We start from the raw sequence: 27,139 nt of genomic DNA, 5'->3' as shown, positions 1-27,139 counted from the left end.
ACTTCCTTTTGAGCATACTTTTTAACCTAAATTGAATTACCAAATGTGGTAGGCGAGCTTTAAGTGCGCAACGATTTTCTTTAAGTTTTAATTAGTTTTCGTAATAGGTATGCCTCAAATCAATATATGTAGCTTTATTAAAACATTTCTCAAAACGGCTTAAAAAACTTGGTGTTATGTTTAAAATATTAAAAATATGTTTGCTGTTTTCATCATTCTTCCATAGATGCACATTTATATTTCAGATGATGAAGAATATAAAGAGGAAAAATATGATATGGTCTATGCCCAATGAGGAGCTCAGCAATGACGTAGATCACCAGTGAAGAAGAAAGGCCTAAAATAAATAACTTCACCGGTAAATATTTGTAAAAATATTCCTTCACATCAGATACTTTTTCCTCTACTCACTCCTGGCTTTCTTTATATTTTCAGATAAGAATAGGCGAAAACACTTTAAAGAGAGTTCGTGACGAGAACTGAAGTCACTTCAGAAATTAATAAGTTTGAAAAATATTGTCATGATTGGATTATTCTATGGCGGCCGCCGTAGACGAATGGGTTGGTGCGTGACCACCATTCGGAATTCACAGGGAGAACGTAGATTCGAATCTCGGTGAAACACCAAAATTAAGAAAAACATTTTTCTAATAGCGGTCGCCCGGCAGGCAATGGCAAACCTCCGAGTGTATTTCTGCCATGAAAAAGCTCCTCATAAAAATATCTGCCGTTCGGAGTCGGCTTGAAACTGTAGGTCCCTCCATTTGTGGAACAACATCAAGACGCACACCACAAATACGAGGAGGAGCTCGGCCAAACACCCAAAAAAGGGTGTACGCGCCAATTATATATATAATAAGTGTATTATTTCGGAAAGGCACTACTTTAAAGGCGATACAAAGTATTCAAATAACTAATATACATATACTTGTATATAATATATACCCACTGTTAGTTATTAGCGAATATGCGCCTCTTGTGTGAAGAAAATTATTGTGTAAAGCATTTTTAAAAGCACTTACTCGATTTTAATCCTTGCGTTAGTATTATATCAGATATTGATTGTTGTTGCTGTCGAAGCAGCATAAACATTCCCCATACTTACATACGGTGAATGCTGCTGGAGTGACAGTCCTTGGCCGGATATGAATCCGGGCCGTTTCGGTAACGTAGAACCGACTGTCGACGATCAGATACTGATCATATATGTTGGCATGTTGGCATCTCTTAATATTTTTTTAGGAGTTGGTGAAGCTTGTAGAGATAAATTTTTAAGAGAATTTTGTTTTTTGAAAGCTTCGTATTGAGTTGAGAATCATTGATGGAAATGTTGTGTTTTTATGTTTAATGCACGAAATAGGATGAGGGTCTAACCTAAACCCTATCCACATACAAACGCATTAGAACACGACATTTGATAAAACAACTTATTTAAAAATGTCTGGAACCAACTACAATACCGAGTTTTAGGAGTCATGTAAAATAAAATTCGCCCTTTGTAAGATTACCAAATTAAAAGTCGGGATTTAGTTTTTAATCACATTACAGATTGTTTAGCTTAATGCTGAAAACAGTGAAGCCCGTAAACGCAATTCCGACTCAGCTGTTTCGATCAAACTAATGAGAACCCCATGTAAATGAAAAGTTCCTTCCTTCCGTATCGTAGTACCCAAGGCGAATTTATTACAGGTGACAGCAAACACATATAAGTAAAACCCTACATATATTTGTTGTTGCGTTTGGTGCAAGCATCATGTCAAAATCAGCAAGCAAATGTAAACATACGAATGTAAACATACCAATACATACAAACAAAGCATATCATTTTGACGTAAGCCATCCCTACGGCGAAAAATTCAGCTGGGTGAATGCTGTCACCTTATTAAATCCACCTTGGTAGTACCGTAGATTTTATTTCACGATTATTAAAAAAATTCCGTAATTCCGACCCAGCTGATTGCTCTCTCACCACACAGTGCTGCCAAGCAGTACATTTCAAAATCATTTACAAAATAAACTTAAAAAATGATAATTTTTGTTAAAATAGCTTAAAAATACTGTTGAATAATGTTAATTATAGATAAATGAACTATTTGCATTTGTTGGTTTTTGGCTTTGGTTTATTAAACAATGAAAAATTGTAACTGATAACGCGGATGTGTGAAAAAGTGTGTAAGCAAAAATATCAATGGCAACATTGTGTCGATACAAGCAGATGCATATGCATATATATTCATAAATTTGTGTACAAACATATTAAACACAGAAATGGCGCCGAACGACGAGCATCTTGTATTGCTAGTACAAGACAAAAAGGAACTCTACGACAAGAGAAATCCTCTATATAAGTTCCAGGGAAGGAAAACGTCGATATATGAACAGATCGGAAAGGAGCTGCGCACAAGTGGTGAGTGGGAGCTATATTTACTAGTATTTCAAATTTCATAACAAAGTTATTTTAAAGGTGAGGTATGCAGACGGAGGTGGTTAGCTCTTCGCGATCGGTATGGCAGAGAAGCCAGAAAATCAGAAGCACCATCAGGCAGTGGAGCAGAATACCAGAGGCCGCGGTATCTGCTTGAAAGCATGTCATTTTTAAGGCCACATGTTATTCCTCGACCGTAAGTATAGTTGGAATATTTTTATAAAGCGACTAGCATTTCCCAGTGGGCTTCGCACCACCATACATAAAATGTTTTTTTTTTATATCGCAAGAAATTTTTCATATTAAGTTTTCTTTATAGAACTCGTAAAATGTTTAAACAGTTGAATTAGTTGATTTTTTTCATTCAACATAATATACTTTCTAAAGATGTCACAATAGCCTTTTCTGTACTTTTTTAAAATTTGATTGTGGTGGTCACCTATATACAGGTAAGGTGAAAGAGCCGATAAAAACTTGTAATTAAACTTTGATTCTTTAATTTCCATTTCAATTTTTTACGCTAAATAAATTATGCTAAAATAAATAAAGTTAAAAATGTTTTTCCAGTTCTTTGAATGCTCCAGTTTTTATTATATTTTCGTCCAAAATTAATATTAACATAATATACTTACAACCACAACAGTACAACAGAAACGCTCATAAGCGGCTGTGTATTTGTTGTTGTTTTTCCCATACAGGCATTTCATATGAGAGGAAACCATTACTCCCATAAAATGTCATAACTCAGGAACGGCTGCACCGATTTCAATCAAACTTCACACAAACCACCTCCTCAAAGATAGAAAAGAACTCTGAAATTTTTGTGTTAATCGGTTCGGCGGTTCTTGAGTTATAAGATTACCAAGGAAATGTAACTTCTTTTTATATATATAGATAACTAATAACGTTTTTTTAAAAAATTGGATTTGATAACCACTTGTGCCCCAATTCCTATTTAATGGCCGAACTTTATACCTTCTGCACTTTTTTTGGTCCTTGTATTTTTTATATAAAATATATAGTTGAAATAAATTAAGAAATAAGTCGCAAATTTCGATGTCTTCTTCATCCATTTTGTCACCGATGTATTTTGTAAATATTGTTTGTATGTATGTAACCAACTAAAACAGCTGTTGTCTACGGGAAATAGTTTTGTGCACGGTAAGGGATTGCGGTAAGGAAATTCCGTGCGGGCTTCACTGTTTTCAGCATAATATATAACTCTTTTCCCTTCAAAGCATTGTACCTATTCTCCAAATTACTATTTTCCTCATTCACATCTCTTCCATCTGGCAGCACCAATTGCTTAAATCTCCAATTCGCAAAACCGAAATGTCACCTGTTTGTATTCTCACAAAAGTCCAATTGGACAAACTGAGTGTACGAGTATTTGTCATTTGTGTCGAACGACAATAAATACAAAAACTCGCAGAAATTGACTGGTGATGGATGTTAAAAAACCGTGATTTGTAAAAAAAAGTTTATAAAATAACTCAGGAAAATAAATTGGTAGCTATTATTACAACTACGAGCTGCATGCAAAGCGTGAGTGAAAATGTGTTCAACGTAACAAAAGTGAAGTGATAAAGCGAAATATTGTGCACAGCAGATTTTTCTTTGTGGAGTAGAGAAAAAGAAAAGAAAAATTCCAACACAGCAATAAGTGAAAAAGCTGTACAAATCGCTAAAAGCTGTTGATTAAGTAAAAGTGCAGACAAAGAAAAAAATAAAAAATGCAGTGAGTGATAATTATTGCTATACGTAGTCGTGATAGAGTCGGTTTTATTTGTATGACTGGGATAGCCCGAAAATGGTGTCGCTGATTAAGAATCAACTCTTGAAGCACCTCTCAATGTGAGTAGAGTAATGAGCTGTTAAAAATTACTAACATTATATCTCCGTTTTTATTATGTGCTAAGAAATGTTAAGAAAAAATTTTAATATTACGCTGAGTTATGGATTTTAATCAAAAATATGAAACAACAAAGACGTACATGCTAATGAATTGATTTTTCAGTACCCGAATTCACCCACATTCAGAAGGCAAGGCAAGGCATAGTGGTTCAATGGGTTTTTAGCAATTTAACTAGCGGCTTACCCTTGTCCGCGTTATGGTTTATCTGCCCGCCAACACCCATCGTACGATGCAACTATTGGCTGACGGTGGTCTCTTAAAAGTGCTAGTTACCATGGTGCTGAGGTGGGCGACGCTATGTCGCTATCTCGACTATGTCGTTGGGTAGCTAATCAAATGATAAATCGCTGCATGTCTTCATCTGGTGTCTTTGACACCTGCTGCCTCAGTTTGTGGGTTTCAGTTATATGTAGATTAAATTATTGTATTATGTGCCAGAAATTGTTATAAGCGAATAACTGTAGATTTCTGATGGGTTAACATATTTGTCTAATTTTAGCGGGCTTTGTTATTTTGATTTATAAATCCTTATTTTACATCGAAAATTTTTGCATATTTAAATTCGACTATAATTACATAAGCTAAGCCTAAATACAAGGTGGGGCAATATTGAGTTTTTTTTAATTAAAATATTGCACCAATATTTGAACGATGGCACGAACGCTAACTAAAGTGTTTTATTCATTTCTTATTCTAAGCAGCTTAGGACTATCACAACAGAGTAAAATACCTTCAAAACATTGAGAAATGTAATTTTTAATTATATTTAGTAATTCAGTAAATTATAATTATGTTGTAAATAACATCAATAGACTTCCGTCGAAAAAGAACACGTCAATGTTGTGCTTGTCAGGCAAAAAGCGCTGCGACCAGTTGAGTTCTTTTGCAAAAAGTCCACAGATGTATTTATGTTTGAGAACAATTCGAATATACATACATACATATGCATGCATACAAATGTGTATCCATCCTTAAGCTATGCTACCTTTAGCCATCTACGTGGAATATTGCAATAAAACATTCTCTAATAAAATATAAAGGGTGTTTTTTTAGAGGTTAGGTTTTCAAGTTGGCACTACTTTTTTCGTAGATGGTCTTTTTGACATCTGTCACTTGATTTATGCTCAGTTTGGTTTACCATTTCATAATGAATAGACTTACACCTGAACAACGTTTGCAAATCGTGCAAATTTATTACGAAAATAATGGTTCGGTTCGCGCGACGCATCACAAGTCACTCAAAAAGTCACTGTTTGGTGTGCTCAATGGGCAGAGGGAATCATTGGTCCATATTTCTTTAAAAATGAAGCCGGCCATAATGTTACAGTCAATGGAGAGCGCTATAGAACCATGATTAATGACTTTTTCGTGCCTGAATTGGACGATGTTGATGTGGACGACCTTTGGTTCCAACAAGACAGCGCTACATGCCATACAGCCAACGCAACAATCGATTTATTGAAGGAAACTTTTGGTGAGCGCATTATCTCGCGCCGTGGACCTGTGGCGTGGCCTCCAAGATCGTGCGATATAACACCGCTGGACTATTTCTTGTGGGGCTATGTGAAGTCGCTTGTCTACGCAGATAAGCCCGAGACGATTAACGTCTTGGAAGAGAATATTCGGCGCGTTATTGCTGACATACGGCCCCAATTGCTGCAAAAAGTCGTCGAAAATTGGGCCTCTCGGCTGGAATTTATTCGAGCCAGCCGCGGCGCCCACTTGCCCGAAATCATTTTTAAAACATAATGGCAAACCCTTATCTTTATAATAAAGCTAAATTCTTGGCCATAACATTAAATTATATACGTTTTATTTCATCTTGAAAACCTAACCTCTAAAAAAACAACCTTTAGTATAGAGCCCTGAGACGAAATTAATATGTACACACATATGCATGCATGTGTATGTAGACATCTTTGGATATGCGTATATGAAAATCTGCAAACAACTTTGTTTTGATACCTTATCTTATTTAATAAGTTGAAAATTTACATTGAGGTTACTAAAGTGATCGAATACAGTTATACTCGTATACAAAAGGGTAGTAGTATAAAGCTCCTCTCTGACATGTTCTGTCTCTTTTGAGATAAATTTTAGCATTTACTGCAAAAACTTGTCGGGCAGTGCTGTAACAGTTCGTCATACACTAATTTAAATTAATTTGAAAGCGAAAAATCCTAGAAAGCTACCTTTTCTGACAAAGAAGCACTTCGGTGCCAGCGTAAAATCTGTGAAAGAATATTTGAATTGTCCTGCTAGAACATAGCACAAGGTGTTGTGGGCGGATGAGAGGGAAATCGTCTTTGGTTTTTCTTTTTTTGGAAGAGGCTCCTCCTCCAATTTGTGATGTGCGCCTTGATGTTGTTCCACAAATACCGTAGAGTGTGAGATACAATTTTCGGTTTTCATTTCATTTATTTATTTCAAGTCTAAGCTATAAGAATAGTTTTTACAGACCCACAGTGCGGCCGATTCCCAAAAAGCTGGCCAAAAGTCGAAAAAAAAGTTTCTAGATAGAGTTTTTTTTGTCTTTGGGTTGGCTACAGTAATGCCTTGAGTAGTGAAAACCGTTCATAGCAACGTCCTGTACCCTAAGTATCCTCTGTATTTTCAGTCGCAACGTGGCCTTCGTTTGAGCATCGTATTACTGTCGATGAATAGTGAAAGTTGTACACATTTGAAAGATTTTGTAATGGAGTAAATTGAACAAAACCAAACAAAACCATCTTCGGAAGGTTAGTAAAATACGAAAAATTTTTAGCTGCAGCAATACGTAGATACATTTTTTGCAATTTTTTTTATAAAATTTGAGTTTTCAAACTGTATAGTAATACAACGCCGTCATATGCTGCTTTGAAACCTATTAAAGGTTACTCAAAAAAGTAATGGTTACTGAATAAAACAAGATTCAGCTGCTACCACTTGCTACCTTGCGACCCCAAAAACATATAAATTTACATGCATCTTGATTATGTTCTAGAATATACGCTATTTCACGTGAGGGGGTGGCCAATAGGGGTGGAAGGGAGTGGATTTTCAAAATTTTAAGATCAAATTCGTAATCAGCGACCCCGACAACTCCCGAGTAAGAAATTTTGAATCAATTACTTAATTTTTTGAGTTTTGGCCAGCTTTTCGAGAATCGGCCGCACTGTGAGACCTCCAGTGCTAATATGAACATAAATGACTAAAGATAATTAAATAAATTTTTAAAAGTATTTCAGTTGTCCATAAAACACAGAAAACCTCCAAATACGGTTAAACATGGTGAACTGGGCATTGTATAGGGGGGCTTTTTGCGCGGTGTTGTTGGTCACATTCATTCGATTAACGGCCTCATGGATTACCTACTACTTTGTGCTAGCTGGGAAATAACAATAAATGGACGACAAATGTAACTCAGGAATCGTTAGGATCGGAAAAGATTGACTTGATGGCTTGGCCAGCTTTGTCTCCGAACCTCAATCCTAAAGAAAATTGGTAGGGAATGCTAAACAACTTGCGCCAATAGCATACATTTGAAGCAGAACTCAACTTAATCAAGTAGTTAAAGAGATCTGAACTCAAATCCCTGTGAAGCATTATGAGTACCTCGCTTACTCTACTCTACGTAAATGTAAGACAGTTTTAAATAATTATGCTGTTGTTGTTGTTGTTGTTGCAGCAGCATAAACATTCTACATACATATATGTACGGGGAATGCTGCTGAAATGACAGTCCTTGGCCGGATATAAATCCGAGTCGTTCCAGTTATGTATAATCGACTGCCGTGGGAACGTTAAATAATCATCATTATTGTTAAGCTGCTGGATAAGAACAGCACAAGGTGGGGATGTTTTATCGATGCCCTATGCTGCAATGTTAGAAGCAGGAACTGATAATGATGATTGTTGGCGTGGCGGTCCAAGCTCAATCTTTACCTCCCTCAAACTCTTCGACCTCAAAAATCTCGATCCTTTGCAGACATCCTCCAGTTTTTCCGTCCAAAGATCTTGGCGTCGCCATTAGTTGTGTCAATCCAGGTTTTTTTTTGGGCGACCCCTTTTGTAAGCCACACACTGTTTACTATTATAGATCTAAACAGTAAATGTTTTAAAACAGAGGTCGGCAAAATTGACTTTGCGAGTACGAGCAAAATTTAAAATGCAAATCGACCAAGAATGAAAAAACAAACTACTGACTACTTCACTATGATATAACACATGGGCTGAAAAGTCCCGGGTCTAACACATAGATGGCACTAGTTTTATTGCATTCACCTCTTTTTCAGTTAGTAGTAGCCTTAAAAAGACAGCTGTTAAGATTTCATGGTATTCTATTCATTAGTTCGTGAGTTATTGAGCTAAGAATGAGGCTACTTTTGTTATGGATTGTTATGGATGTTAACAATGGATCAAAATGAATTTCGTGTTTTAATTTTACACTGCTTCTTGATGGGGGAAAATACCGTTCAAGCGTGGCAACGTCTTGAAAGGTGTTATGGAGCTCCTCTCCATCAGAAAGAACAATAAAACGATGGTTTGCTGATTTTAAACGTGGTCGTAGAGACACCGATGATCTGAAGGTCCAAATGAGGTGGTTACACCCGAAAACATCAAAAAATCCACAAACTCGGTTTGAATAATAGAAAAGTGGAGTTGTGTGAGTTAGCTGATATCGTAAAGATATCAAAAGAATGTGTTGACTTTATATTTCATGAGCATTTGTCTATAAGAAAGGTCTGATCAAAGTGGGTGCCGCGTTTGCTCGCTGTTGACCAAAATCAGGGCAACGCACAGTGTCTCAAGTCAATCAAAACAATGGCAAAACTACATGAATTGGACCTCGACATTGTATTCACATTCACTGTATTCGCCAGATTTGGTTCCCAGCGACTACTGGTTGTTCGCAGACCTAAAAAACTGCTCGTCGGTAAGAACTTTCGCTCGAATGAGTAGGTTATCGCTGACACTGAGGCTTGTTTTGAGACAAAATATAGAGTTTTTTAATAGGTGCGCTTCAACTTTTTTCCGATAGGGAGGGCGAACGACGCAATATTTTTTATATTTCGCTTGTCATTTGTAAACTTCATTAGTATACATTTCATCATGGAACGCTACACACTTGAGCAACGATTGCAAATCGTGCAAATTTTTTATGAAAATAATCGTTCTGTTGCTGCTACTTTAAGAGCATTACGGCCATTTTACGGTCCATTTAACAAGCCGTCCCGTTTTGGGGTTAAGTGAAGTCATTGGTCTACAGTAACAAGCCGGCGACGATTTGTGAGCTCAGAGCCAATATTGAACGCGGAATTGCTGGAATTTCGGCCGATTTATGCAAAAGAGTGGTCGAAAATTGGGTTCAACGATTGGACTTCGTAAAACGTGCACGCGATGGTCATGCAAAAGAAATCGAATTTCATACTTAAGCGTATATGTTCAAACTCGATAATAAAAAAAAAATAGTTAAAAAAGTCAAACCGTTTGTGTTTTATTCAACAAAGTTCAAAAGTTTAAGCGCTCTTACTGAAAAACCCTATATAAATCGTTCTACAAAAGTGGTATTGAAATCTTAGAGCGTGGCTGGAATGATTGCGTTGTTCTTGATGGAAATTACAGTGATGAACAAAGCTAATTTAAACAAAAAAACGTGTTTTCTTGGACTGGGACTTTTCAGCCCATGTGTTATGCCCACTGTGCCATAAGAAAATTACCAGCGTAGCCATTGTTTATATTGCTTCGTTGGTGCCAGAAAAATTTCAAAGGCAAGCTCTTTAACAGACCGTTATTCGGCTCTGAGCAAATTTTACAGCACCAGCTGATGGGCTGACGCCACTTGGGATGTGTTTAGAAAAATTTTGAGATTGTGTTGGTGATATACGAAAAAAATCAACCAATGGCACTTCGTTGCCGTCTGAACAACGAATGATTGGACGAGTGTGTGAATATGTGTGAAATTATCGTGCTTTTTCGGTTGCCGAATTCCCAAGTGGTGTGGCAGCCAAAATTCCCTTCACAATTTTCCTTTTCATCTTAGCTAAATAACAAACCTGGTAATCTATCATTCTTGAGAACAACGACTGATTTTAAGAGTGTAAAAATACGTGTGTTGGGTGTACAGTTCGCGCGAGAAAGCTTTGCCAACCTCTGGCTTAAAACAACAAAAACACGTAAAAGATGAAAGAAAGGTTTGTTTTGTTTCTCCACCATGAAAGTAATCACTTCTAACTTCGTGAGCAACACAATTTTTAAATTGTCTCTTAATTAATCCACCAGAATACCTATGATCTGAAAGTAGCGGGAATGTTTAAATAAAACAAAACAGAGTTGAATTTCAGACAAATTTATTTTATCTCCTTCAAAATATAATATAACCCGTCTGAAGCAGCACACATGTGCCAATATTTAGCCCAGTCCTCCATGCACCCCTGCTAGGCCGACGAAGGGATGGTCTTCAGCTCTTTCGTCGCATTCTCTTTGATCTCCTCTATTGACTGAAATCTCATTCCAAGAAGTGGTAACTTAAACTTGGGAAACAAAAATAAGTCGCACGGAACCATATCAGGTGAATACGGTGCTTGCAGGATGGTATTTTCTTGGTGTTTGGTCAAATAATTAAGCACAATTTGGACTCGGTGCCATGGCGCGCTATCATCACGCGAAATCCAAGAATTGTTTGCCCACATTTCCGGCCATTTGCGACTTACAGCACTTCTCAAACGCTTCAAAACGGATGAATAGTAACAGATGTGTGTCTTACAGTTCTACCAATATAAGAAAAAAATATGGACCGGTTCCCACGGGCGCGGTTCGTTTAAATTAAACATCCCCGGTACTTTCTGATCATAGGGTATAGTCTTAAATATTTACTTTTCATTTGCTGGTGTTGTTCTGGGACATTCTCATTGTTGAAATTCGTTGTTTTGGCAGAAAAAAGCAATTAAATCAGCATCTTGAAGTCTTCAACGAGCTGTTCTCATATAAACTTCAGTTTGTTATCTCTCATAAAATTGCTCCCAATGTATACGACAATTTTCAGTTCATTTTACAATCATTCAGTTCAAATTTGCGCCATCGAGACAATTATCTAGAGCTAGTTTTTGCGGAGCGGACCTGCAAACATTTTTTTTATTTTTTTTATTTTTCTATTAGCTGCCCAACTAAGTTATCGCTGTTTTTTGATGAAAATACAACTTCATTCTGAAAAAATGGTTGCAAGTGCATCATTGAAAGTATTGCCCATCGCTGGCTACTACTTTTTCCCATCTTTCTGGTAGATCTCGTATACCGTCGCGGTAAAACTGTTTGAGGCTATCCACGGATCAAGCCATTTTTTGATGTCTTCATATGAATGGAACTGCTGGTCAACTAGACCATGTGCCATCGATCGGAACAGGTGATAATCGGATGGCGCAATATCTAGAGAATATGGCGGGTGGGGTAGAACTTCCCATTTCAGTGTTTCCAGGTAGGTTTTAACGGGTTTGGCAACGTGAGGCCGAGCGTTGTCATGCTGTAGAATCACTTTTTCATGCCTCTCCGCGTATTGCGGCCGCTTCTCGCGCAGTGCTCGGCTCAATCGCGTCAATTGAAGTCGATACCGATCCCCAGTGATGGTTTCGCTTGGCTTTAACAGTTCATAATAAATAACACCAGCTTGATTCCCCAAATACACCAAACACCAAGTTGGTCCCACCAAATCGCAGCGTGAATATTCGGCCAAGGCGACGAGGTAGAAGCATGAGCGGGCAGTCCCCATGACTTTCTTTTCTTTGGATCTTTCCTTTTTGCCGCTGGAGCAGTTGTTCACAGGCGAAAAAACGCCGTTAAACCCAAGTCCCCTGTTTCTGAATCATACCCAAAGCATGCAATTGCTTGGAAATGGATTGGCGGGTAACTCCTAATACTGAAGCAAGCTCTTCTTGCGTTTGATACGGATTCTCATTGAGCAATGTCTCCAATTCAGCGTCTTCGAAGGTTTTTGGCCTTCCTTCACACGGACGGTCGTCAACATTAAAATCACCATCTATGAAGCGACGGAACTAATCTCGGCACGTTGTTTCACTTAAAGTAGCATCTCTATAAACTTTTTGTAGTTCTCCATGAGCCTCAGCCGCCGTTTTTTCGAACAAAAGAGGAAAATAAACACTTCCCGCAAATGACGATTATTCGGCACAAAATCAGACATTTTCACAAAACAAAAGTATATGATACCAAAACCAAATCACTAATGTGTCGAAGCAGTTTGCTTACCATACGTCTAAGCTTGGTTTATGACGTTTAGGTTATGTTAGAATCGACTAGCACACACTGCTGGCGGCAGCTATTGACAAACAGTGGGACTTAGTTGTGCACCTAATAATTTTCTTTTTATTCTATTATTTTTTATTTTATTTTTTATTTTATTTTATTTTTTATTTTATTTTATTTTTTATTTTATTTTATTTTATTTTATTTTATATTTTATTTTATTTTTTATTTTATATTATATCTTTTTTTATTCTATTTTATATTTTTTTTATTTGTTTTCAATTTTTATTTTATTTATTTAATTTTCTTATTTTTTTTTATTTTTTTGTTTTTCTTCTTGATAATACAGTACATATTATGAGGATATTTTTAAGAAGAACTAAATTCTATAAAAACTATTATTACTTACTCTACTCTCAGTTAGAGCCTATGGCGAAAGGAAATACTCTCCAATGATTTCTGTCAGCCACTATATGTCTAATTTCGTTCCAGGTGAGGTGGCGGTGGAGGATCACTCATTTAGAATAGTACGCGTCCAAGTTTGTCGTCCTCTGTGCCGACTTCCTTGTGGGTTCCATTCAAAAGCTATTTTGGCAAGATTGCCGCCTTCTGTATGTTCAATCCATTTCCATTTTCATCTTTTAATTATAATATTGATTGGGCTGCTAGCAGTGAGCGAAAGAAGGTCAGTATTAGAGACTGCCCTTGACCAAAAAATTCACCATATAATCCTAAGGCATTTATTGATAAATGTTTGGAGGCGTCTGCTTATGTGCTCAGCGGTGAGCCGGGTCTCAGATCCATAGAGGAGAATTGATTTTACGCTGGTATTGAAATTTTTCAGTTTTCTTCGTAGTGAAAGGATATGAAGACGCCACAGTCAGTTTAGCTTATGGAACGCAGTACGTGCTGACACATCAGATACTGTCCCATCATCTTTTGTTATTTGCTACCGAAGTAACAGAACTCATCCACATCTTCAATAATAATGGCATTTTCGCTTGTGATACTTCCAAGAGGGGATGTGTTCGTTGATCGTATTCTCATGAGCTTGGTTCTTGTGAAGTTCATTTAACACGTTCCCGCCGGCACTGTTATTCATGGTCTTCGCCCACAGATGGCAATGTTTAAGTCTTTTCGCTCTATCGGAAGCGATTGCAGGTCATAAAACGAAATTTTTTCATAAGGGTAGTCGTTTATGGCATCTCATCTCATAGGTACCGTTTAATAAAGTACCATTGGTGGTACACGCCGCCTCATGAAGCAATCTTGGGCGGGCCACCGCTGGTACACGCCGCATGAAATAATCTTGTGCGGGCCACCGGTGGTACGCGCCGCCCCATGAAGCAGACTTGTGCGAGCCACCGGTGGTACGCGCCGGCGTGAACGTGTTAAAGGCCGACTGCACGTGCTTTTAGTTCGAGTTGACGAAGTTTTCTTATTAGTGAAAAAAAGAGGTTGTCTGTAAAGTCGGTTTACTGACGATAGTTTAACGTGACTACGTCATAAGTAAATACTGATGGTTCCATTTTTCGAAAGAAAATTTTAATTTTATTAGTTTGATAGATATTTTGTATGGATATAGAGAAGGAGGTAAATGGAATCGTAATGGAATTGATCAAGTTACATTTACACAAACGTGAACAATTACGAAACATTGATCAAATTCATGAAAGATATGTTCAATTTCGATTGTGCATCAGACGTTAATAAGTCAACAACACGAAGAGGCAGAAACATAACACTCGAAACACTCCCTTTCATTTCCTACTTTTCCTATCATCGTCCTATTCTCAACAGAGAAATGGTTCATTACCATGCACACAGGAAGAAGGCATATGCAAATACAAATATGTGAATTTATATACAAATGCGGATATACATACATATACTCGTATATGCTCACTCAAGTAGGAGAGAGCCAGATGTCGAACGTTGCTGAATGCGGGGGCCGATTGTGCTCTTTGTCGTTCATTCCGCGCTTTCGCTTGCAGTTCAAGCAAGGTAACGGCGATTGAGCAAGGTAACGGCGATTGAATTGAATTATAAGACGTTATCACGTCAAAATCTAAACGATCAAAAACGCGTATTCGATTTCGAGGAAATGCAGAAAAATAACGTACAGAAGAATATTTAGAAAAGTTTGCAAAATTTAGGCTAATTTTCTACTCAACACCCAACACACATCTTTTGCGCCTAAAAGCTCACCACATTTTTATTAACTTAAATTTTTGACTTTGCTTTGCATAGGTTTATTAAGATCTTACCTACGAACGGCCAAAAACAACAATTTCTAATCACAATTGAATTAGGTCACAAAGTTATAATTTAAAAAAATCGATGTAAAGAACTAAAGTATGAAAAGGAAAACTTATGTAAAAAATATCAAATGCGCGAAGCGAAAAGGAAGGATTCAGTCATTACATTTATTTAATTTTATTTATTTGTGCGGCACGTTGCTCACATTCAACTGGTTGTAATGCAACTGGGGAGACTCATAACGGCGGCGTTCCCATTGCCACTTCAAGTTTCTGACTTGCAAACTAACAATCACCTGCACACAAGCCATCCTTACAACCACACACACACACACACTTCCATAAATGTATACACGGTTTGCTACAATATCTTTGGTTGCACTTGAGCTGCTGTAGTTCCTGTTGCCTATCGCTGAGCACTCCTTCTGCCGGCAGTCAGGCAAGACCGTTTCATAATTCGAGACAGACAATCGCGATGGCGCCTTAGCATTGAGGAGCCGCCACCAACAGCAAGCACATCTTCCAAGGTTTTATGCAACGCGTTTGTTTCAACGTAACGCGACAGCGAACCATTAAATTATCGTTAAAGTACTGTCAAGTACAGCAGTTAGCGGCTGAGTGGTAGGTCCACCAACGGCAGGGGCATCAAGTGTTGGCTTGTGGGATGTTCAGCGTTTAAAATTGCGTTGAGGCGAAGAAAGAAATTGAATAATTTCTACTTTCATATATTCGTTTATTTGTGTGCGTATTTATGTGTGTAGTTGGCATGCAAAACAGCATTAAAATAACAAACTCAAATGCTGGTGGTTAAGCAATGAGCGAATACATAGTTGGTGAGTGGGTGGTCAGGTGGGGGGTTAAGCTGGGATGCGTGTGTAGACTGCGTGCCGTTCTTGAATGCATTCGGTGGAAAATTTGAATTTACATTGCTGATTATAAGTTAGAAAGTAGCAATTCTTTCGAACCTACTTAGATAATATGAAAAAACTTTATCTATATGGAAATTTTTTTTTGTTTTGAATTCTTTAGCTGGACAAACGTGAAGAATTTTGTTTATATACGAGGTGTGTTCAAAAAATAAGGTGAATTTTAATTTTTCTCAAAAAATATTAATTTATTCATCAATTCTATTTTATCTCCTTCAAAGTAGGCCCCCTCAGATATAAAACACTTGTGCCAGCGTTTTTTCCAATCATCGATATGCACTTTTTGGTATGTCCTTCAGCTCTCTCTCTCGATTCGGTTTTTGTCTCCTCAATCGGCAAGACGCCGTCCTTTCATGGGTCTCTTCAATCTTGGGAACAGGGAAAAGTCGCAGGGTGCCAAATCGGTGACTGATAACGGTGTTGTTTTTGGTTTAATAATCTCTCACAAGCAGAGATGAGTGAGCCGCTGCTTTATCATAATGCAAAAGCCATGAATTTTTTGCTTCACTTAAACGGCGCATAACTTCAAGGTAATACTCCTTATTTACCGTACGACCTTGTGGTAAGAACTCCTGGTGTACTACGTCAAGGTAATCGAAGAAAACAGTGAGCAAAACTTTGACATTTGATCGAACTTGGCGTGCTTTTCTGGTCTTGGCTCTCCTGAATTCTTCCATTGCGGCAAACATCGAAAGATGTTGCAGAATGTTACCTAAATACGTTGAGCGCGGCACTGTTCTGACATTTTCCCTCGGACGGCAGAAAGCGGTCGCTCTCTAAGTATTCAGCGATCGATTCCCTGTTCCTCTTTCAAAAGGTAATCGCAAATGGACAGCGAGTAAGTAAACAAATTCCACTTCATGAAGGAAAAATGCTTCATAAATTACAAAAAAAAGGAAGGACATCCATAAAGTTTGGAAAAACTGTTCTGGTTGTTATGATGAAAATTCAAGATTATGTGGGTCTAAGAAAGCGAAAAATTTAACAAAAAAGTTGCTACATTTTGTTACATGTGTGAGTCCCAGCCACACTTTTGCTTAGAATGCTTCAATAAAGTTCTTCTTCTTTCTTAGCATGACAGTCCTGGGTGGATCACTGCTTCCGCTGCGTTGGTCCGCGTCGTTGGGTTCTATTATCAATCGGAGGCTGTTTGGTTTTGCGACAATTAGTTTCGGGTAGGCGATTGTAGGCCTCGAGTCCCTAGTCCGTTTCCGGTGTTCACCTTGCTTTATTTGTTCCCTTACTCTCTACTAGGAGTTTTCATGCGATGATGGCCTACCCAGTCTCGAGTAAAGGTTAACAGCAGCACCAACGTGAAGGAAAAGCAAGGGAATTGAGAGGTGAGAAGCATCATTTCGTAGGATCAGCTATCAAGTTGCACATCACCAACCTTTCGTGGTGCACTACCCTTGCGTTCAATAATGCGCATTAAAAGTGTATTTGACTATATTCGTTCAGGTTACATTTATCTTTTAACTTTAATACTGTCGGTCCCACGAAAAGTGTAATGGACGGTTCCCAGGGGCCAAGTTCGCGCTCAACGTGTTAAGTAATTCCATAATTCCGGGTGGTTTGTAGTCTTATGACTATTCACAAATTCCACGCAAAAAATCGGGACTGTGTCCGTTTTAACAAAGATTTCTTCTTCTATTTTTATTCTGAATAATTTGGTATAGCCACGGCCATATGAAACTGTACTCGAACAACTCACACATATATACAATGTGCATACATACTGAGGATCCAACATTTATGATTTGCCCCGACCCGCTTGGGTGCAAAATGCGCACTTAATGGCCTACATAACAAAACTTTTAAAAGCCGCACAGCAGAGTTGTTGTATGTATTGTATCCACTCACGTAGGTATCTACATACATATATCATAATGTTTTAGCTATCAGGTCAGTCCATAAGTTCGTGCGTATTTTACCCATAATTTCACTTTTGCACGATTTTTGCATACAAAAAATTTTTCGCGGAATATAACTATTTATATTTTCTTTGATATATTGTTCATTCAACAAGTGATTTTAATCGCGGATAATCCACGTGTTGTTAAAAAATAAAATGGAATCTTCGAACGCGTATAAGAGGCATATTTTGTATTTTTTTATAAAAGTGGTAAAAATACAACAACTGCTGCTGCAGAAATAAACACTGTTCACGGAGAGGATACCGTGAGTGTAAGGACTGCGCAAAAGTGGATTTCAAAATTCCGAACTGCGACGTGGAGGATGCCCCGCGCGCTGGTCGTCCTGAAGTCTTTAACTCCAACGCTTTGCTTGAACTCGTGGAACTTGAGCCAAATTTGCAGTCGATATGATAGCTCAGAGGTTAAATTCATCGGATTGAACAGTTCACAGGCACCTGGTTCAGTTGGGAAAGGTTTCAAAGCTGGGAAAATGGGTTCCGCATAGACTTTCCGTCGCCAACCTTCAGCAGAGAGTGATTATGTGTTCTCAGCTGCTGCAACGGCTTGAATTGTTACTGGTGATGAAAAATGGGTCCTTTACAATAATCCTGTTCGCAAACACCAATGGTTAGATAAAGATGAAACACCAGAACCGACCCCCCCTAGAGATGGCCTTCACCCCAAGAAGATTCTCCTGTATATTTGGTGGGATATGGCCGGTATTGTTTATTATGTTCTTCTGGAACCAAACCAGACGATAACTGCTGATTATTATTCCCATAAGCTATCAACCCTGAATGAGGCACTTAAAAAAATCGACCGTCTTTAGTGAATAGACGCAAAGTTTTATTTCATCACGATAAGGCAAAGACCTCATACCGCAAGGCAAACATTAGGCAAGCTGAACGAGCTCGGATGGGAGCAATGCCGCATCCACCATACTCTCTGGATATTACACCTTGTGATTATCACCTTTTCCGTGGACTTCAATCCCATATGAGTAACAAGAACTACTCCTCAAAAGAAGCTATAAAAGGGGATATCGAAGCGTATTTTGGCTCCAAGGACAACAAATTTTTTGAGCAGGGAATTAAAAATTTGTCTAAACGTTTGGAAGACATTGTAAATAATGAAGGAAAATATATTCTTGATTAATAAATACTTAAAATATCTTTTTTATTAATTTTAAAACCACGTTTAAAAAACGCTCGAACTTATGGACTGACCTGATACAATGGCTGTATCGCATTTATTAGCAGAAAATTTGTGCGGTTTCTGATGCTCTTTCAATTTGCGCTGCTCTCGGCAAAATGATACTGTTTTGGCTACTCAAAAAAATATTTTCATTAAATTAACACTGCAGGCTAAGAGACAGACCACACAACAGTTGGCAAAACAAAGCCACACTTACCAACACAGTTTCGTGAACGCAATTGTGGTCGTTTGTTTAATTTTAAATTGAATTGTGATTGCTAAATTTGAAAACCGATACCAGAACAATTTTAAAATTCGCAGTGCAAATGCGCCTTTAGCAGCAAAGATATGTAAATAAAAATCAAATACTGTAAACTGTCGATTTCTGAACGATTAAATTTCTCTCTTATATTATTATTATTTATTGTTCGACTTTTTTAAAATACACATTGCATTTCATTTTTAATCATTAACATTAGAACGTACGACAGTGACACTAGGTCGTTTGTCGGAAGAAAAAAAAAAAACAAAATCTTACATTTTACATATAATTTGTTACTATGGTACTATGTATTGAATTCGTTTAAAATTAATTTTCTATATTCTATAGCACCAGTGATGAATTTAAATAAGTTATTATATCCAGAAGGGCCAATACCATTTAAAATTTCTATGATTTCATCTCGGTTTAAACTAATATATATTTTCCAAAAAATCTTTGACGAATTCTTTTAAGTATCGGGCATTTTCCTAAGAAATGTGTGATGTCTTCTAATTCATTTAAGTTAATATACATAAAGTGCAATTTAAATCCCTTTGGCTTCCCAAGTATATTAAATCACATCTGGCTTTCATAATCCACATAATTTTATAGATTCCAGTATTATCGTTTAAATAGCTTCTGGCGTTGTTATGGTCTAATTCCTTATATAATCGGGTGCTTTGGTGTGCCCTTTCCCATAAAGTTCGAATATTCGAATAATGAAGATTTTCTAGTATTGAAATTATATTTACATTACACTCTCTTTTATTTGAAGTGCCCTAGTTACATGTTATATTTAACTTTTGTGCCAGATTACTAATTTCTTCAACCCAAAATATCTGTTTTTCTAAAATCTTTATTGATAGTATATGAGGCAATCTATTATCATCATATTCAAATAACGTTTTGAATATATATTTTAAATGAAGCTGCAGTGTATACAAATGAAAACTTGGAACATTTGTCTCCAAGAGAATGCAATAAGATGGAGTATTACTCGGGAGATGAAGTACCCTTTTTCTCTCTTATATATATGTAGACAATATATATACATATGGCCATTAAAATAGGTACCACCACGTTCATACGTGAGAAATACGGAAAATATAAAACACTAATAACAGCAGATATTCAATAGTACGTGCTTTTTTTATTTCATAGATTAATATAACAAATATAAATAATAATTCAAAAATCTTTTAAAACTTAAACCAGTGACAATAGGAATAAAAAGGAAATGTTCATGTGGTCATTAGAATAGGTACGAATAGAAATAAATTCGACTGAAAAACAATTTAGAGATTTTATAAAAAATGCTGTTTAAATTATCGAAGTTTAAACAATAACACGGTGCTACAGTGAATCAGAACTTTTGAAGTGACATGATGAGCATTGTAGATCTAGCCGAGAACGACGCGGAACCGTGTTCAAAAAATTTTCAACACCCTCACATTTTTTATTTATTGTTAAAAAACCGATTTTGGGTGTTTTCCGACACTTAAAAATTCGTAGCTCGTCTGTATTTTATCAGATTTCCAATCTTGAAACAGTTTTGTTGAGGTAAATGTTAGTCCTTCTGACATATGTCTTCTATTTTTCACGTTAATCAAAAATAGCCACAGATTTTTCAACACAAAACTTAAATTGTAGTCGATTTTTCCAATTTTTGCTAGTTTAACGAGATGTTGTCGACAATATTGAAATGAAAAGTTTATTTATTAGTAAAATGTCTTAAATCTGTGTCTATTCCGAATGTAAAAAGCATTTAATTTCAAAAATTGATCAAAATGTGTCAAAGTAACGGATTTTTTTGTAAAACAAAAAAATCAGTAAACTGAAAGTTTTGTTCGCTACTTTCATATTTGCAAATTTAATGCGGTTCTCCGCTATTATTCGCGAACTACTTGTAAAATTAGATATATTTACTCATACCTGTGTCCATTTCAAATCTAGCAAGCATTATTTCATCAAAATTGAAGAGTGAAGAACGTTTTGGTAGAAATAAAATAAAAACAGAACATTTTCGAGTTGCAGAAGAATATTATAACGTCAAAAAAAAAAAAAAAAATAATGCAAAAAGTAACGCAATTTGCTGACTTACTTCTGTAATTTTCTGACTAACCTGGACGTAGTATTACCTAACTAACCCTAACGTTATCGAAATCAATCCACACACACTTAATTTCATTGTCTTACGTTTGTGTGTATTTTAGCTTAATTCAAATAAAGTTAGGTAAGGCAAGGTTAGGTAAGATGCACTTATGCTAAGTTTTAATAGGTCTTGATCATTCAAGAGTGATGATTTTTCACACTCATCAAATTGTACAAAGTGCAAACGGTTCACTTGTGTCATGCAAGCTTCCGTTGGTCAGTTTAGATTAGGTAAGCTTGGGTTATAATGCGTTTTGATATGCTAGATGTATTCATAGTTATGTGAACTTATTGTTGTCTTTCAAAATTAGCCAGTTTAAAAATATGTATATATTTGTGGTGCCCGTTGGAGAATAGTGGCCAAAAATTGCATCACATTGAAAAAAACGTGGAAAAATTGCACAAATCAGAGCTTGTTATTGAAAATTTCTTTTGAACGTCAATCGTTCAATCTTAGAATTATATAAATTCATAACGCCCCTACACCCCCCTTCCCAATACCATATTGAAATAAAAAATCGGTTGAAAAATTAGTTAGTTAGGTATTTTTACATCATCAAAAACACCATAAATCGGAGTTTTAACAATAAATAAAAAATTTTAGGTTGTTTTGAATTTTCTAAACACAGTTTTGTGTTGTACTGGTCTTGACCTAAAACGTGCACTATATCACTTGAAGAGTTCTTTCGATTTTTTTTATTTTTTAGCACCGTGTAATCACTGTGTCCACCATGATTGCCAATGACTTTTTGTATTCGATTTGGCATAGAATTGATAATTCTACGGCAGGCGTCTGTTTCTGGCATCGATAGTCTAGCGTAAGTGCACTAGCCTGCCATTCCAGAGGTTGTGGGTTTGAATAACACGTTAAGCACGGCCCTCGCACTTTTCCAAATTTACCTACTTTCCCTGAAAATCATTCCTCAAACCCAAAAGACTTATCCTTTCCATCCTTACTCCCGCATAATAGTCAGCGTATTCTTTGCTTTGTGGCTGCTAAAACAAGCAAAAACAAAGAAAAACACGCAATTACATATTGCAACAGTGACACCAGCAAGAGGAAGCGGGCAGCCGCGGTAATAGCGCAGACACACTACTTTAGCGAAGTCCTCAACCATCTGTGTGATCCTTCTGGTAGAAAAATGTGACACACAGATGGCATTCCAAACAGTGAGAAGGCCTTGTTCCTAAACAAAGACAGGTGGACATTCCCACTACTTAGGACTGATAGCGGCAGGCTAATCACCTACCGTGTGAGATCTCAAATAGATTAACGAAACCAACGCAAGACAAGACTTGTCGAGGCCCTATGCTCCCGAGAGGAGTGAACAAGTAAAAAAAAAGGTTTCTGTGGAGCGCAATACCAAAGTTCTTTGATTTTTGCCATAAATTCTTATTATTTTTGAATGTTTTCTTCCCCAATTGCTTCTTTAAATCACTCCAAATGTTTTCAACGCGGCGAATACCTCTAAAGAAAAAGACAAACTTCAGTGGAAGGAGGGGAACAAAAGATACTAGGGTAAGAATTTCCGAAAGGGAGCTGCTCTTCTGGCATACAAATTATTGCCACAAACTCAACAGCAAATGGGCGTCGGATGATGCAAATAAGTCTCACTTCGCGCTTACAAAGTTGATGGAACCAGAAACTGCGAATATACAATACTGTCACTCACATATGGGTGCGAAGTCTGGGTGCTGATATCCAATGAAACCGATCAGTTAAATTTTTTTGAAAGAGGGATTCTAAGAAAAATATATGAACCTCTGGTTCACACCATGAGCGAAATTTTTCCTCTTCCTTAAATACATGCATATCTTATAAACTTCACTCTTTGCCAGCTGATTTGTACTTACATATTTGGAGATGGAACTGCAAAAAGTATGTTAAGTAAAAACCTTTGCTTAATTTTTCTATATAAATTTCTAAAATTTGTTTTTATAGGAAATTAAAATTTTACATGACTTTAATTGGAGTCCTATGGAAAAGATCTGCTTGCAACGTTCCATAAAATTCCTATGGTGAAAAGATATTTAGAGGTATGCTTTTAACAGACCGTAATTCGGCTCTGAGCGAATTTGAATCAGAATGAACTGGCTGACGTCAGTAGGAATTAATAAAATCAACCAATGTCACTTCGTTGCCGTCTGAACAACGACTGATTGGACGAGTGTGTGAATATGTGTGAAATTATCGTGCATAATTAGGCTGACAATAAGATTGTGTTAGTGATATACGAAAACAAATCAACATAGTTTTCACTCAGGTTGCTTCGTTGCTGTTGAACAGTATACCTCTTCTATTCGCCATTTCCCCGCTCGCTGAGCATAGAGATCAGCTAACTTAACGAAAAATGTGCATGCGAAAGCAACAATAAAGTTATCGAGAAACATGCGCCACTAGCGAGTATGGCTATAGCTCATTAGACTGGTATAACTCACTGCCTTACAAACACATGTAATTTAAGGCCGCTCTATTCCCGCGTTGCCAAGATATGTTCATTTATACCAGTTGCTTCATCTATTCGCCAGAATTCGTTGCCGAATATCCCAAGTGGTAGCCAAAGTTCCCCCAAGTTCCGAAGCATTGAAAATTCCGCGCGCCGCCGAGATGTATGAACGCAATGACACATTCTTGCTTCGGCTGACGGTCTTCCCAACGCTATAAACGCAGCTGACCGTCATTGTTATATCTTCATATGTGTCCAAAATTATGTAAAAGAAATTTCAATCGGCATAAAGTAGTTTTACTTTTTAATTTATTTTACAAGTTTGCCTGTTCAGCTGACGTGTTTTCCCCCTTCTACGGCGCAGCTGACTATTTTTTTTATTATACTAAATGTAAACAATACACAAAACAAATTTCAGTCGGTATTAAATGAGTTGTTAAACATTTTTTTACGACACGTTTCGCAGCATCCCACTCACGGTTGGTTTCGTCATTCATTGGATGGCGTCTGCCTTCAGTATTAAAATCAGTCGGCATGAAATTATGAGCCCAAAAGGACCCCTGTAAAAGACTTTCAATCGGCATAAAGTAGTTTTACTTTTTAATTTATTTTACAAGTTCGCCTGTTCAGCTGACGTGTTTTCCCCCCTCTACTGCGCAGCTAACTATTTTTTTTTTTATTCTACTAAATGTCAACATTAGATGAAAAAAATTTCAGCCGGTATAAAATGAGTTGGTAGACATTTTTTTTTCGACACGTTTCGTACCCTCCCACAATCACACCCACCGCGAGTGCGCCAGCTGATGTTCACTTTCGTTATTCATGAAAGCTAAATCACAAGTATAGTCAAAAATTTAACGGTATAAAAACGCAGTCCAAAATCGACCCTTGGCTCCCGGACTATACAGGGCAATTCTCTTGCTTGCAATTGCTTTAGTTTTTAATATACAGCCAACAACGATATTGAGAAAAATGAAAGCACGAAGCGAGTTGTTCGAGCACGAGCAGCGCAGTGGCGCTCACATTTCCTCATCTGCCCCTCTTCCACAAGTTATGAGTTGGCTCAACAAAAATTAGCTTGTATGAACGCGGCCATATCGCCATAGCCGTTGATGGGAAAGAGCGGGGAAGAGCCAGAAAGCGCCAAAAATAAGCTCTGGCAAATTGGTTCGATAGAATGAGCCACTGTGTAGCATGCCGAGGCGGTCATACGATTAAAGACATGCCCCATTGATAATGGAGATTTTGATTTATTCCAATTATGTTGCTACATACAAAACAAATGCATTTTTTTACTTTATCTTTAAATAATACCTGTATTTGTGCCATCCTGTATTTTTAATCCTCTGATAGATTTTTAAATGCATTTGTGAGACTCTTTGAGGAAAGGAGTAGAACTTGCGATACTACTTTGCCATATTTTGACGTTGAATAAGTTAAGAACTGTGTCAAATTAAATTAAATCAGATTAAATTCTCTGACAGTTTACTAAATATTTCTTAATTGTTCATACCGTCGTTGAAGGCTTCTCACTTCGATATCATAGCGAAGGCAGCGTACGTGACGCCGAGCATCGCAGGCGATGGAACAATGAGCTGTATGAGCTTTACGACGACATAGATATAGTGCACAGAATAAAGATACAACGGCTTCGTTGGCTGGGCCATGTCGTCCGAATGGATACAAACGCTCCGGCTCTGAAAGTAGTCGATGCTCTACCAGCTGGTGGTAGTAGAGGAAGGGAAAGGCCTCCTCTACATTGGAAAGTTCAGGTGGAGAAAGACTTGGCTTCACTTCCTGTTCCCAACTAGCGCCGGTTAGCACGAGAAAGAAATGGCTGGCGCGCTTTGTTTAATGCGGCCAAAATCGCGTAAGAAGTTATCGCGCCAATCAAGAAGACGCAGAGTTCCTTTTCCGTTTCGGAATGTATTTATTTCATTCAAGCACAAAGCAATACATTTCAACACCTTACCTTGAAAAGTCATCGCACTTTATTGTCAAGAAAGAGGTCGGAATACTGAATCTCCACTTCGTGTAAGAATTCATTACAGTACAAGTACAAGTGGTTAATTCTCGTTAATCGATTCAGAATTATTTTTAAATGTTTTCGTCGGGATTATAGATATTGCGTTTCATACATATCATACATAGATGCCATAGACTAAATAACGTGATGAATTTATTTATTTTTATTTAATTATTTACAATAATTTATATAGCAGAACAATTTTATTATATAAATATAATACATAAACGCAGCACTGCCTACGCGGCCTTCAATCGACGTGATGAATTAAGAAAAAAATAATTTCGACCAGTTCTGTTGTGTTTTATTAAAAAAAGTAAACATGCAATCTTATTAAATCACCCTGCCTATTCCTACCTACAATTAAATTAAATTCGCCTGTCCTATATAAATGTACCTACGGCTGAAATAGCAAATGCAAATATGAAATCGCTTAAAGCCATATGGTTTTTGTAAAATATTTAAAATTTCCTTCAGCGAACTGCATTTATGCACCAATTATTTCCATTCGATTAGTCAAAATCATAAATCAAAGCATTCAAGCGTGCAGAAAGGATGCAGAAAATTGCATTATTGAAACAGTTAAATACTGAGCTGAAGCTTCTGAGCTGCTGAGTTGCAGACTACAGATTACAAAAAATGCAAACAAATTTTAATATTCGTAGAATTCTGCCAACGCTACTCGAAAAACGTCAATTAGGAACACCAATTAGTTGCTCGCAACACAACTACAAAGCCATTGAAGCGAGACGCAAGAAGTTGTGTCACAGAAATATAGCTGACATCGTTTTTTAACAGGTCAATTGGTGAGCACAATAACAACAAGGTCTTGAAATGCTCAATTGGGGCGGCGAAGAGCTAACAATTGGGTGTTATGAATGAGAGGGGAAATTATGGGTAGTGATTTTTCCAATTTAAAGCTATAAATTTTGCACTTTTATTGCGATTTTCTAATATTTCACTTTCCATTTTTATCATCCATTTCATGTTTACAGCTACACGAAGAATTTGTCATCGGATAAAATTAATTTAAGCACATTTCGTGGTGAGGGGGATCTGGTGAATTTACAGCTGGACGAAGCAGTGCTCACTGAACTGTTAGAGTTGCCTTCATGGCTGCGACTCACATCGGCTTGGTGCAATCATGTGTCCTTCCGTATTAGCTGGACAAAACTGAAAAGTGTGCCAATAACGCTGGTGAGTAGCGTACATACATACATACATACATACCTACAAACAAGCAAGTAGATGACAAGTCGATAAATGTCTTGTTTGTTGGCTTACTAAATGTGCAATTTTTGTTCTATGTTTTCTTCTATTTTTATGACTTATCCGTAAACATACATGCACAAAAACACATACACACAAATATACATCATCATCATCA

The 27,139-nt window shown here is 37.1% G+C and overlaps 1 protein-coding gene across 6 annotated transcripts in view; it reads left to right on the top strand.

Annotated features, from left to right (window-relative positions):
• Positions 1 to 3,814: 3,814 nt before the first annotated feature.
• The window catches only part of LOC129247131 (bridge-like lipid transfer protein family member 3A), a 63,041-nt gene continuing 39,716 nt past the window's right edge, over positions 3,815 to 27,139 (top strand). For all 6 annotated transcript variants that reach the window (XM_054886082.1, XM_054886081.1, XM_054886080.1 and 3 more), the window contains exons 1-2: positions 3,815 to 4,279; positions 26,748 to 26,949. In XM_054886082.1, coding sequence (XP_054742057.1) covers positions 4,236 to 4,279; positions 26,748 to 26,949 — 246 coding nt within the window. In that variant the 5' untranslated portion in view covers positions 3,815 to 4,235. The remainder of the gene's footprint in view (positions 4,280 to 26,747; positions 26,950 to 27,139) is intronic.

This window comes from Anastrepha obliqua, chromosome 5 (genome assembly GCF_027943255.1).
Source record: "Anastrepha obliqua isolate idAnaObli1 chromosome 5, idAnaObli1_1.0, whole genome shotgun sequence".
In the NCBI taxonomy this organism is placed as follows: domain Eukaryota; kingdom Metazoa; phylum Arthropoda; class Insecta; order Diptera; family Tephritidae; genus Anastrepha; species Anastrepha obliqua.
This window is presented reverse-complemented; position numbering and strand designations above follow the sequence as displayed.